This window comes from Stegastes partitus, unplaced genomic scaffold (assembly GCF_000690725.1).
Source record: "Stegastes partitus isolate 25-593 unplaced genomic scaffold, Stegastes_partitus-1.0.2 Scaffold1347, whole genome shotgun sequence".
In the NCBI taxonomy this organism is placed as follows: domain Eukaryota; kingdom Metazoa; phylum Chordata; class Actinopteri; family Pomacentridae; genus Stegastes; species Stegastes partitus.
Window position 1 is genome coordinate 75,735 of NW_007579078.1, and position 13,262 is coordinate 88,996.

At 39.6% G+C, this 13,262-nt stretch overlaps 2 protein-coding genes across 2 annotated transcripts; one reads left to right on the forward strand and one right to left on the reverse strand.

Moving 5' to 3' along the window:
• Positions 1-975: 975 nt before the first annotated feature.
• pdzk1 (PDZ domain containing 1) lies at positions 976-6,637 on the forward strand. The gene is made up of 8 exons (XM_008298742.1): positions 976-1,043; positions 2,622-2,830; positions 2,951-3,164; positions 4,143-4,475; positions 4,554-4,750; positions 4,828-5,055; positions 5,132-5,455; positions 6,043-6,637. The coding sequence occupies exons 2-8, from the start codon at positions 2,624-2,626 to the stop codon at positions 6,094-6,096; spliced, it is 1,557 nt and encodes a 518-aa protein (XP_008296964.1). The 5' UTR covers positions 976-1,043; positions 2,622-2,623; the 3' UTR covers positions 6,097-6,637.
• si:ch73-390b10.2 (Golgi pH regulator) lies at positions 6,623-13,009 on the reverse strand. The gene is made up of 14 exons (XM_008298741.1): positions 12,776-13,009; positions 10,825-10,884; positions 10,557-10,660; positions 10,356-10,462; positions 10,133-10,234; positions 9,838-9,958; positions 9,634-9,714; positions 9,446-9,555; positions 9,239-9,327; positions 8,418-8,510; positions 8,227-8,322; positions 7,608-7,697; positions 7,394-7,459; positions 6,623-7,299 (listed from the first exon to the last, which is right to left on the reverse strand). The coding sequence occupies exons 1-14, from the start codon at positions 12,815-12,817 to the stop codon at positions 7,093-7,095; spliced, it is 1,368 nt and encodes a 455-aa protein (XP_008296963.1). The 5' UTR covers positions 12,818-13,009; the 3' UTR covers positions 6,623-7,092.
• Positions 13,010-13,262: the final 253 nt, after the last annotated feature.

Consider the following 13,262-nt stretch of genomic DNA (forward strand, 5'->3'; position numbering starts at 1 on the left):
CAATAAATACTATATTTGCAATTTTCTTCTAAAAAGATGTGCTGTTATGTCTTGGCTGGTTCATATCATCTACTTCATGTTAAGAAAACATGTTCATTGGCATTCCAAGAACTGGTAAAACTTAGATGTGTTATAAATCCAGACAAATCAGGTTGTCCAGCTTATATAAATAAGTGTGCACAGGACAAACTTTCCTTACTGTAAAATACAATACATTACTCAAAGGAAAGTTAAAAGCTATGTTGTGTAATAACACAATTGCCTGATAAGATAGATGGATTTGCACCAAGTGCTCGCTGAAAGGAGCAGCTGGGTTTCTCTCTATAACATTGTGAAATCTTGACTTGTCATCTTGACATGTTAATGAGAAGAATTATCTTGCGATTAAAATGAAATTAACTGATTTCAATATGTATTTTTTTGGTTTTGTAAATTTGCATTGTTTATTATGTGTCCCAGATGTAAAGCACTTTGGAGCTCCTGCTGTTTTACGTGCCATACACTGTAAACATAATGTGACTTGACAGTTAAATTATGTAATGCAAAAATGTTAGTCTTCAGCACCTACGAATCTACAACAAAACTGTATTTTTATAGAGTTTAACTGTTAAAAACGCCAAATGAAAACCCGTTTTACATTAAATTTAATAACAAAAATGTGATGTTCTCTATTATAGACGCAGTCTTCTGCTTGTCATTATGTAACGCAAATGCATATTTATGTAATTGTCGGCTGTGATGTGTGGACCGTCGTGACTCTTTGCATCACGTACCTGCATCACGTACCTTTGACCACCAAACAGATGACTGCTTACCTTGTGAGGACAGATTGCACAGGGCCATCGCCTCCGCAGACAGCGGTGACACGAGACACTGTTAAATAACTCAGCCTTTAGGCTCACCTTTGGCCTGTCAAAGTCCCTGCAGGGAGAAGGAGAAGGGGTGGGCCGAAGGAAGAAGCAGGGAGGCAGGTTGAAGATATCGGCCAAGCAGTGACAGGTGAACTCCCTCTTTGGACTGGGACACTGAGCAGAGAGGAGCAGGTGAGTTCACCTTCAAAACACTTACATACTGTATGTAGGTTTTTTTTCTTGTATTTGTGATAATTTACCAGAACAAAAACAATATTTAAAGGCCAGTATCAGATTGCCAACATCACATACAGCATTCGCTCCTAACGTCGGGTTCAGGACCCCCACAAAAGGCTGTAAGATAAATCTGAAGGAGCTGAGATGAGATGAATGGGATTGAAACCAGATTGTATTGCTTTGTTTTTCAGATTTTCCCCAAATGCTGTGAATGTTTGTTGCAAATTATTGGATTTTTTTGGTTGTACAGATCAAAAACAGTGACAAAGAGACATAACTTTGTTTAAAGTGACTTAAATTTCATGTATAAATTCACCTACTACATAAACAGATGAGCTTATCTCAGGGGTTTTGTGATTTCATCTATTAACAGTGTAATCTCTTAAGTTCCACACTGTGAGGGAATCTTTACCTATTTGCATCTCATTTGCTGTTATTTCAGATGCTACTGATGATTCCAAAGTATTTAAAGATATGAATCAGAATCCTTTCATATCATTATACCAAAAAATGTACAATGAAATTAGGTGCAATCCCAATCAGTGCAAAGAACAACTATAAATTAACGAACTGTGCAAGATAAAAACAAGAAATCAAGACAAATAAGACATTTGTAGAGCCTATAGGTGTATACATTAAATATATATATATATATATATATATAAAAATATGAAGATGTTTACCGGACAGTTACCTTTTTTGTTCTAAAAACTGTCCTTGGTTTGTGATTTATGTCACCATTAATTACATGTAGTTAAGCTCTGGGACAAGCTGATACAGACTTTACTATACTTTACGACTATTCTTAGAGTTTTTTACTATAATTAAGGTTCAGGCTTGCTAAAGCTTTGACTAAAAAAAAGAAAAAAAGCAGCATAATCGTGTTGTAATGGACACATCACGTGATGGTTTATGGAGAACATTATCAATAAAAAAAATAAAAGCTAACTGCCAGTGAATCCAAAAGACTATTTATGTCCGACCTGTCTGTTTAATCAATGTATTGTTCGAAAGCAGTGTGAAGACATGTCTTTCCCGTCAGCGTTGGAATTCCTGCACACTGCTGGGAAATGATTACAATAACATTTCTCACTTCGCATTCAAAGTCCAAGCTGTATTTTATGGAGAGCAGGCCACCCCAGTCAGCTGTGCATGCTGTTAACCAGTAAATGCCACTGCAGAGCTGACACAGAAGATTAACTTTCCATCTGATGCTATCAGCAACTCTATGGCTGCTTTTTTTTGGGTCTGGCCTTATCTAACTATCATAATTATGTTTAAAGAGTGACAGTGGTGATAAGAAAAGGAGAGGCCAGATTTTAAAGGTTAGAGATAAATTCAATAACTGCTTCTTTTATATTGCTGCACCATATTCAAAAAGTAAAAGCACCTGAGTATGTTCCATGTATTTTTTATGACTCTCTTAAAAGAACTTTGAATATGTTAATGTCTTTATTTATCACATTAGAAGATTTAATTTATGATTGGTATGTGTGTGTGTGTGTGTTGTTGACCTTCTCCTCCATATTTCAGACATGGCCGGATACAAACCAAGGGTGATTTCTCTAAGCAAGAGGCCTGGTCAGACTTTTGGCTTCTATCTGAGGGTGGAGCATGGCCAGGAGGGTCACCTGATCCGCTGCCTGGAAATGGGAGGTCCAGCAGAATTGGCTGGCATGAAGGATGGCGATCGCATCCTCCGTGTCAATGGAACATTTGTTGACGCGCTGCCCCATTCGGCGGTGAGTAGGAAGCAGAATTGCTGCAGTGCATTAATCAAATCAATACCAGTTCCGAGACCGAAGGAGTAATCCCGTGACAAGCATCTTTTTTCAGACCCTTCTTTGTTTCCCCTGCGGCAGGTGGTGGAAATGGTGAGAGAAAGCGGAGCATCTGTCACGTTCCACCTTCTGGATGAGTCTTCTTACAAGAACGCTAAAGCGCAGGGAGTGGACTTTTCTGACCTTCAGAGCCCAGCGATTGCCAACGGAGTGGCCAAACAGGATCCCAAACCCAAACTCTGCTTTATGGTGAAGTCCAGCTCAGGCTTTGAGTTTTCTCTGCGCTCAGTCAAAGGTGAGCTGAGGACACAGGGCCAGGGAATAGCAATCTGGGACGAAAGCTAAAGTTTAAAGACACACAACGAACAAGAAACCTCAATTATAGATCCTGGAAAACTGTCAAGTTGGATTCATTAGACTTGAGTCAGTAAATTGTTCCAGCACCGCTTGCTAATAGGCATTTACTAGTGTTACATACAGCAACGTCCCCAGCACAATCCCTCACTCCCATTCTTCTCAGTTCTTAATTTTATCCTAAAAGACATTTTTGACCTCTCCGCCTGTGAAAAAGAGCTGCAGAACATCTTGAGCAGAACCTGTCGTTAAACAATAAACCAACATCCACTGACCTCCAACGGTTCATTCCCTATCAGTGATATGCCGATACACAATCAGACCACTTTTAGGCGTGATTAAAGATGCAACAGTTCTGACTACACCTAACCGGACACATGAGTATCGTCAGGTGTGGTTGGAGGTGTATCAGGCTTGAAATTTTCCGATAAGGCAGTAACTTACTGACTATAGATTTGATGGATTGACTTGTTAAGATTTTGTATCTGTAGACAGCAGACAAGTCTGCAGATGTAAATGTTAATAACTTGTTAATAAACATATTCTGGTGCCCTGTTTCTGCACTGATTTTCTGAAAGGTCAGAGGTCAAAGAAAATGTCAAATTAGATGCGAATCCAGTTGATTTTTTTTGTTTTCTTCTTAAAGCATTTCTCTTGGGACTATTAAAGTTCTTTCTTGTCTTATCTTTTAATATTATTATTATTTTTAATATCGTTTAATACCTTAACAACCAAAACCTAATTTCCATCAATAGCGTAGAACTGATCTACAATTTACTTAATAACCTTTAGAAACTTGTGCATCACAGTTTAATGCATGCTGCACAAAGCATGCCTCTTTTTTTCTGAAGAGAGCTGTCTCTGTGATGCTATGTTGAAAACTCACATTATTTCATTTCTTCTACAACATCCTTTCTAGGTGAGAATGGAATGTTCATGACAGCAGTGACCCCAGGAAATGTGGCATACAAAGCGGGGGTCAGAGTCCAAGACCGTCTGCTGGAGATCAACGGGGAGAACATCGAACACTGCACACACGAACAAGTAGTGGCAAAGATGAAACAGGCAGGCAGCAGCGTCATGCTCTTACTGGTCGATGAGGAAACAGACAAGTTCTTTCAGAAGAAGCGTGCAAAGATAGGAACGTGGTTAGCCACAACCAAGTACCTTCCTAAGCAGCCGCGCATCATCAACATAACCGAAGGCTCAGATGGATACGGTTTCCTGCTTAGAGAGGAGCCCAAAGTCACAGGCAAGGCCATTATCAATACATTCATAGTATGTTCCCACTACTCCAGAGTTGTCACGGTGTGTTTTTGACTCCATGCAGGACACTTCATTAAGGACATAGACAGGGGCAGCCCAGCAGAGAGAGCAGGCCTGAAGGAAATGGACAGACTGGTAGCTGTGGACGGCAAGGAGGTGGACAGCTGCAGCCACGAGATGGTGGTGGAAATGTTCAAGAAGAGTGGCAACAAATGCTGCCTCCTGGTGGTGGACAGAGACACGGACAAAATGTACAAGATGGTGAGTCAAAGTTCCACTGTCTGTCCTCAGTACGTCCTATAGAGGACTTGGATAATATCATGTTGTGTCTCTCGCAGGGCAAAGTGTCTCCTATGCTTTTCTGGGAGGACATGAAGGACTCCCACTCACCACCCAGCTACACAGAGGCCATCACTTTACCCACTGGTGGTGTCCAACAACCTAAACACAATCATGAGAATGAAGAGGAGCTCAAGCCTAAACTGTGTAAACTGGAGAAGACCTCAGGTACCTTTGGCTTCCACCTGAACGGCATCCAGGGGGTGTCTGGTCAGTACATCACCGAGGTAAGACTTTGAAGAATGCCAGCCATTTGATCGTAACCATGTCAAACACGAGAGGTAAAACACAGCTGGTTTCCAGGTGGTGACGGGAGGAGCAGCGGACAGGGCAGGTCTGGAGAACAACGATATTGTGGTGGAGATAAACGGGGTAAATGTGGAGCAGAGGAGCTACGCCGACGCGGTGGAAATGATCAAAAAAAGTGGCAACTCTCTGGAGATGCTGGTGGCTAGGAAGAGCGTCTACGACAAGCTCAGAGCTAAAGGAGTGACCATCACGACCCTGCTCCTCGAGGAAACATCCTACGTTCAAGTCCACACTGCAGACTCTCCAAAGACCAGCCACAGGGCCATACGAGAGGAAGAGGAGGAGAGGACAAGATCTGTGACCCCAGAAAGACTGAGAGTGAGTGGTGTTTTTTAAATTTTAACATTTATAGCAGCATGGTTCTAGAGAAGGAACAGTTGGTAAGTCAGTTCCTGTAATTGCTTTTGTATAAATTGCATATTTGATATAGACATTCATGGTTCCCAGAGACTGACTCCTAATCGCCTGACCCACATGATTTTGAGTAAAGGCCCTGAGAGATATTTGATGAATTGTCATTGATATTTGGTTCAAACATTCATGGTCCCCTTTGGAAGAACCATAATATTTAATGCTCCCTTAATGTGTGATCTGGTGACACCAAGGGATCAAAATTTGAATTTGTCCAGTACTTGCAAACAGATAACATTCCCCACCAGTTGTACTTAGTGGCCAACGTTAACACCAGTAAGACTGTGGACATCGCATTACCTAAACATCAACCTTTAGCACAAAGCACTGCTGTGTACTTGCAGACTTTTGGCCTTGTCTATATGTTGCCATGTATTTTCTGCATCCTTCTTAAGAAGTCAAACACTGTGACACTTATCCTGCCTTTCCTAGTTTATCATTCAGCTAAAAGCTTGCAGGAACCTACCTAAATATTTATTTTTTCTCTGTTTTAGGCCACTTCTGTGACTTCAAATGCATCTGAACTGAGCTTGGATGAGAGATTTTGAGGAGCCTCCTGAAGAATCCCTGATTTCACCTAATCAGATGTTGATGTTGTTGTTTTTTCCTATAACAATCAGCTCTATGGGCTTCATACATCTAGCTAATATCACAAGAGAAAAAGAGATGAAGAAAACAACGAGGACTGTAAAGACTTTTGAAATCTACTGCCAAAATCTGATTCATAGCAGAAGAGCTTCTTCAATTGTATGAAAAGGTTAAGAACAAAAACATGTTCTCAAATATCAAGAGTGTTCAGGAACTTGTGATCATACATCCTTTGATCTACTTGTGAGCCAGTACAGTGATGAGTATTATCTTTAACATACCGGAGATTACTGATGTCACCAAAATTATAAACACTTGCTACTGCCAGTAAAAACACTGTGGCTTTGCAAAAATGTTTTCTCTATGCACAAACCGCTGCTTTTATTTAATGTTCTAAAAAAAAAAAACTATGTAAATTTGCTGTTCCCATTTCTGTGATGAAAGTAAACGAATGACAGCTTTCATGAACACAAATAAATGCACGTGTAGCATCTGAATTAACTTTATGGTTATCTTCTGTTGTTGTTCCTGATGAAATAACTGAACATTTTGCTGAGAATTACAGTCACGTAAAAATACAGCTCGTGAGTGGTATCTTAATCGTTTCTTCATGTTTAGCTCCAGTGTGTTCAGACAGACAAGACATTTTGGCAAGAAGAATGAAACTTGAAGAGCACAGCAAACGTAGTATTTGCATTCGCAGGATAAAAATAAATTCTAAATTCTGGAAATACTGTAATTGCAAAGTTGTTTCCTTGTGTGCTCCAACAGTTCCCCATCACTTGCACCCAAAAATCAGCTATTCCTGATTCAGGAACAGGCAGTCCAAATAATTATATCCGATATATATATATATATAAAAAAAATGTGATTTCCGGATATATCTAAATCCCAGATTAAAAGTCAGCCCGTCCGTCAGGAGTCATATCCGAGAGAGGAGATGCACTGCAGGGGGATCAGAGGGCCATGTGTTTTTCTGGTGCCTGCTTGTGGGCGAGATAAAGGAAGAGGATGCTGGACAGGGCGCTGACCAGGAAGATAACATCGAACCAGCGGTGATAGAAGTTGAACTGCAGCTCTCCCAGAACCTCCGTCACAATGGAGCGATACTCCAGCGGCATGCTCATTCGCATTAGCAGCACAGACGACACAAAATACATCCCCTATCGGATTGAGACACAGAAATTTCAGATTTATACGTATAGTTCATAGCTTGTGCCGTACGGTGAAACACAACCGTGAGTCGAACACACTCACCATGATCTGAGCGAGGACAAGCACGATGACGTTGGAAGACTTGCTGCTTGATATTGCATAGAAGAACTATAAAGGAAGCAGCAGATGACACTGAGATTTTAAAAAATTGCACAATTTGGGAGGGGTGGAAGATCAGTTACAAGCAAGAAATCACACACATTTATCAGCTTCAAGATGAGCTGCTTATGCAACACACAGCATGTGACAGGTTTACCTTGGTGAGGGTAATGAGTAAACCGCGTATGGACGTAACGATGATTATCCCCACCAGGATGAAAGAGATGTGTTGGGACCAAAACTTTACCTGAAATAATGAGGAAAAAGAACAGAAGTATAATAACTGCAAAGTCATTATTTATTCATTCAAATATAAACGCAATGCCGTGCTCTTTGAGCGCGAGCTGCAACAACTCAATCAACTCATTATCTACGTGGGAAAAGATTAAAAGGGAGTATGAGCAGGTTTACTGCAGAGACAGCAGGGAGAGAGGTGATAATGAGCAAGCAATTATCTTTATTCTTGACCTTTAAGAGGTCGTTCTGTTTGACACATGACTTTGTTACTGCGTGTTTACGTGTACATGTAAAACTCGTGTTGTTATGAGGACATGTTTACACAGAAACATTACAGCGAAAGGCCTCGCTTTTAGGGATGAAACATAAACGTCTGTGAAGTAAATCATTAAGTGTTAGCATAAAAACTCAGGGTCAGGGTTAGGCATGTAGTGGTTATGGTTGGGGTTAGAGTCAGTTTACAGGAAATTAATGTTAGTCAATGTAATGTCCTGTGAAGAGACGAAGACAGTGTGTTTGTGCATATGTGTGTATCTCACATCAAACTGGATGCCCAAGTAGTTCACTGTAATTTCAATCCCCCTGGTCACTGGATCCGTCTTTCCAACTCGATCAAACACTATGTTTATAGTTGCCTGTGATTGAAAGAATAGAGTTACTACATCTCAAACAATTAAAACAATGTGTAACAAAGACACAAAGCCAGAGCACAATATGTGAAAGTTCTCACCATGAAGATTTTCCAAACACAGTAGATGGAAAAGAAGTAGCCAAGGAAGTTGAAGTATTTTCCCTGGAATGTCTTTGAGTACTCGATTCGCTCCTAAAGATAAGAAAAGGTGGTGTTGAAGAATCATTTACCAGACATAGGCAAAATGGGCGTAGTGTGTATAGATAAATGTGTTTTTAAAGGCAGACCCCAGTCATGAGGTCAGAGTGCTCCTGGTTTTAATGGAAGCCATTAAAATAAAGCAGGAGTTTATAAGGACACTACCGATATCAATGTCATTTTGTGGCTAGACGCTGTCGAAACTGCATAAATCATTAAGTTAACCCAGAGCAGACCTAACACAATATTATTAACGTGGTGATTTAGAGTGGTAATAAGCCTGCTTCAAATTACAGCACGGGAAATTAGACAAACATTTTATATCGAATCAATATTAATTATGTTACAGATGTCTAACTTTGTATTACATGGTAGATGTCTGGCAAGCTCTTATGACACTAATATTTTTCTCAGGCAAAAGTAAGGACCAAACAGGAGCCAAAAGGCAACTGAAAACTGGAGTTGAAAAACACAGCTCTGATTGGATGATCAAAATGTTGTTATTGAGTAACAAAACAATACTTAGAACTCATATAATATACTGTATAATAAACTAGAGGCGCTTTTCATATTTTTCAACCCAAACTGGCAGGAATTTTGCTACAAGCAGCCAAAGTTTCGACAGTTGAAAAGGCCGTTGTGATGGCACTTGGTGTAGCATTCATAGCTAGGTGGAACATCGTGAGTTTCTGTACCTACGTGTTTGTATACATATGTGTTACCTTGGTGGATTGTAAGTCCACGGTCTCAAGAAACAGTTGCCGACTCAGCTCCTCTAAAGCATCAACCTCCTGCTGGATCAGAGAGAGGTCTGGAGGGACAAAGTCAAGGCTGATATCTGCTACAAATACTATAGATGGATAATATGGGGGTAGCAGCTAAAACTCAACAATATTTTCAGTTATATTCAGTGTAAGCATTAAGGATACTTTCACTTCCTGTCTGTGTAGAGGTGACGCTCTTGATCATGCCCCAGAATCCTGTCTGTTTGTTCTGGTCTTCCCCACGTTGGTACATCTGCCTCCGTGTCATGGCAATTCTTCACAAATAGTACAAATGTTAAATACATAGTGGTACAAAAATATGTAAGGGGGGAAAAATGTTTGTCTTTTCTCACCTTTTCTTTTTGCTGACAATCATGTCCATAGTTTGGAGCAGCCGTCTCTCCAGAGCAAGGATGTCGCTGTCTGTTACATTTCTGTGAAAACAATAAAGGCAAAGAGCATAAAGGCAATGCTATCCATTGTTTGAATACTGCCATTCAAACAACCGAGACTCAGATTGTGCATGATCGAATGGCAGCAGAGAAAACTACACTTACCTGAGGAAATAGGACATGTACGTGTAGGGACAGTTGACAGCACCAAACCCAGACAGCAGAGCCATGAGAGTGACTCCAATCACACCGACACGACTGATTAGCTGCTCAATGGACAGAATTCCTAAACGAAACACAGTAATAGACTGAAAACAGCAACACTACTTTATCTCCTGCTTTTTAACATCCTTAGAAATTATCATATTATTAGGGACTGGACATCCGTAATTTGCACAATGATCCAAATATGTGGCATAAACATACACAGTGCCAAAGGAAAACGGCTATGCACGCTCACCATGTTTTGGACTCAAGATGGGGAATGGGTCTCCCAGCTTCCAGAAGAAATACATGAAGGTAAACCAGACCATACAGGCAAAAAGAAGCCTTTGTCTCTGCACTACACAGACACACAGCAAACAGCTTCATGTTACATGTGCGGAATAACATTTCAGCAGCAGCAGACATTTTATTTTTGTCACAATATTTTATTTTCAGCAGTCAAAAGTGGGTGTACTTACAAAGGCGTATGTTGCTGACGACAAAGTAACCGATGTAGAAAGGCACCACAAAGATTAGAACCAGCAGAATCACATACAGATTCAGCTTCCAGTGGAAATACCTGGAACTGTGGCAAAGACTTCAGGGTTAATGTCTTTAATTTGCTGTCAACAATTAAAAAAAAAAAAAAAACACCTAAATCCTACAGTAAATGCACTAACCTGCTGCTTAAGGCACCCAGTATCTCAAAGATAATGAGCTCGAACATGGTACACGAAAAAGCAAAGGTGACAGAAAAAACCACCTGGACAACATACTGTCGCACCTGTCAACAAACAAAAACAGATGGAGAGTCAAGACTTTCACAGCTTAATTAATGATGATGAAGTGAATGTGCATTTTGTTTGCGTGTTTGTCTTATTAGAAGTACAATTAAACCGGGGCATAATCATCAAAATATTGGCGAATGGCCTTGCAAAAACACTGTACCTCATAGTCTTTGAACAGCTGCCGCATAAAGAATAACCAGCCAAATCCAAAGAACAGCACCTGTGTTGAATTGAAAGGAAATTATTTGGAGGAGGAAGAGAAGAAAAGGAAGAAACTGTCACTGTTTTTTTAAGTTAATTGCGGCCTATTACACAGCTCCCTTTTTTTTAGTATCACCAAACTAATAACCTTGAACTAACTGGAAAAGCAAATTGTTTAAATTTTAGGATCCAAGTATTGATGCCTGTTGGCTCAGTCTTGTGTCTTACTAGTACCGTTGAATATAACTGTTGATATTATTACAGGGTTTCTGCAGAAATCAACCAGTTAAATGTAATGCTTGTTAATGCCATGTTAATGCTACACTGTACAAATTTTAATGACATGCAATGAAAACTACACAGAATCAAATGTGGACAAAGTGGAGTAAAGCGGGAATTTAAATCTACTTTCCATAGAAAAGAGTTGCCAGTATTGGGCCCCACGCATGAGGTCCTGCCCCTGCCTCAGCTCTCGCCTCTGTTCAGTAACAGAGGGGGGGCAGAACTGTTTTCAGGGAACAGAAAAGTTTTACCTACGGTAAAAATAATGCTAAGTAAAGAATTTTTAATGCCACCAAGAACCTAATTTAATGCTTTTTCATGCTATTAAAGCAATAATTTTCGTAAAATCAATTTAATGCTTTTTAATGGCCCGCAGAGAACTTGTATTGGTAACACCTGCCTCAATGGTGGAATTACTTTTTCAAAATACCCACTCAGTTCAGTTTGGCAAATCGCATTCCAGCACAAAAGTTAATCCCACACTCAACATATGCTAATGCAAACCAACTGCTAAATACATGGTGGAGTATCAACTCACTCCACCTTAACAAAGTGATATAGGTCTCCTAACAATAGTATTTTTTCAGGCAACTTTAGTATATGTACCAGCAATATATCCGTCATTGCTACCATCTTAACTTATTAGTACATTACAAAATATGAACATCATAGTTTGCATTGAGTTAATTATACAGCCATGTCATGGAACAAGTTCTCCTCAACATCAGGACGATGTCCACCTGGAATCAGTCTGTTTGGTTTTGTTTCATTATTATCTAGAACAAAATATAGCATAAGGATACAAAAATATTACATTCTGAAAGATGTTGGCATTTTGTGTCAAATGAGGTTAACTACATACACAATGCAACAGTGACCTCACTATGAGGGAATGTCTGTAATCATCTGTCAAACACTAACATGCTGACTGTGCCAAAAAGTGATAGCGTGCTTCATGTTAGTGCTGTATTTCCCAGTGTAGTTCTACGACTACTCTGGATCTGGCTCAAACAGTCAGAACATGCAAATACACAGAACTTTATGTCCGCATTAAAAGCAAAAGTGTGTGTTTTTGAAAATTAACATTTTTTGTAGTATTGTTTTCAAAGTTTTAGTCTATTTGTGTTAGGTATGTTTATTATCCTTGTTTATGTTTAGAAACTAAACTATAATTAGCATGAGTTACAGAAGGGTTTTATTTGTAATATAAAGAAACGATTTATTTTGCAGTTATCCTGTGGGTTAAATCTTTAAAATGCAATCCTCAGAAATGAAACCATGTTGCAGCATTAATGACATTTCAGTCACAGAGTAGCAGCTGCAGCTTTATGGCAAGTAATGCACCTGCATCAGATCAGTGGAACTGCACCTTTAAAGCTATTTCAACCAGTACAACTGGACTGGTTACAATCTAACGCACAGAGTGAAATAACTCAGAGACATAAGGAGAGCTGCTCCCATGAACGTCAATAGATAAGACACATTAAAACTTCTGCACCACAACCCTGCAGTCAAAGAGACTCACACAGTTCACGAAACATTGAATATACGTCAGCTTACAACATGAGCTGGACATTGTTGTTCAGTGAAACAAATACAATCTGTCGACTTTTCCAACTCATCATTACCTGTGAGGTGAACATGATGACTGAGTCCACTAGAAACGACATGATGATGTCTGTAAAACACGCTTTGAGTCCGTCGAAAATTCACTGCAGTCGGGTCGGGGACTGTTTCAGGTCACGCCAACATGATTTGCTTGAAAGCAAATTGCTTGTTATGTCGCTAATCAGCTCATTTTAGGAGTATTTCTTGCTCAGCTGTCAAGTTACAACGGTCGCCTGGGTACGTCACCAGCATGAGTCCGGCGAAAATACTTCCGTCGCACAACTGTGACGTAGTTTTAGAAAAACGCGATATACATATATATATATATATATAAAAGATTTAACAATAACAAGCTAGTTTTATGACTTTGAATATTATTTTATAAGTCAAGATGATGGATTAATTATTTAACGCTTCGTCGACGTATAATAATTCCTTTTTTTTAAGGAATTATAATGTAGTTCCTACGCTTTAAAAAACAAACAAACACGTATTTATAGTTAGTTA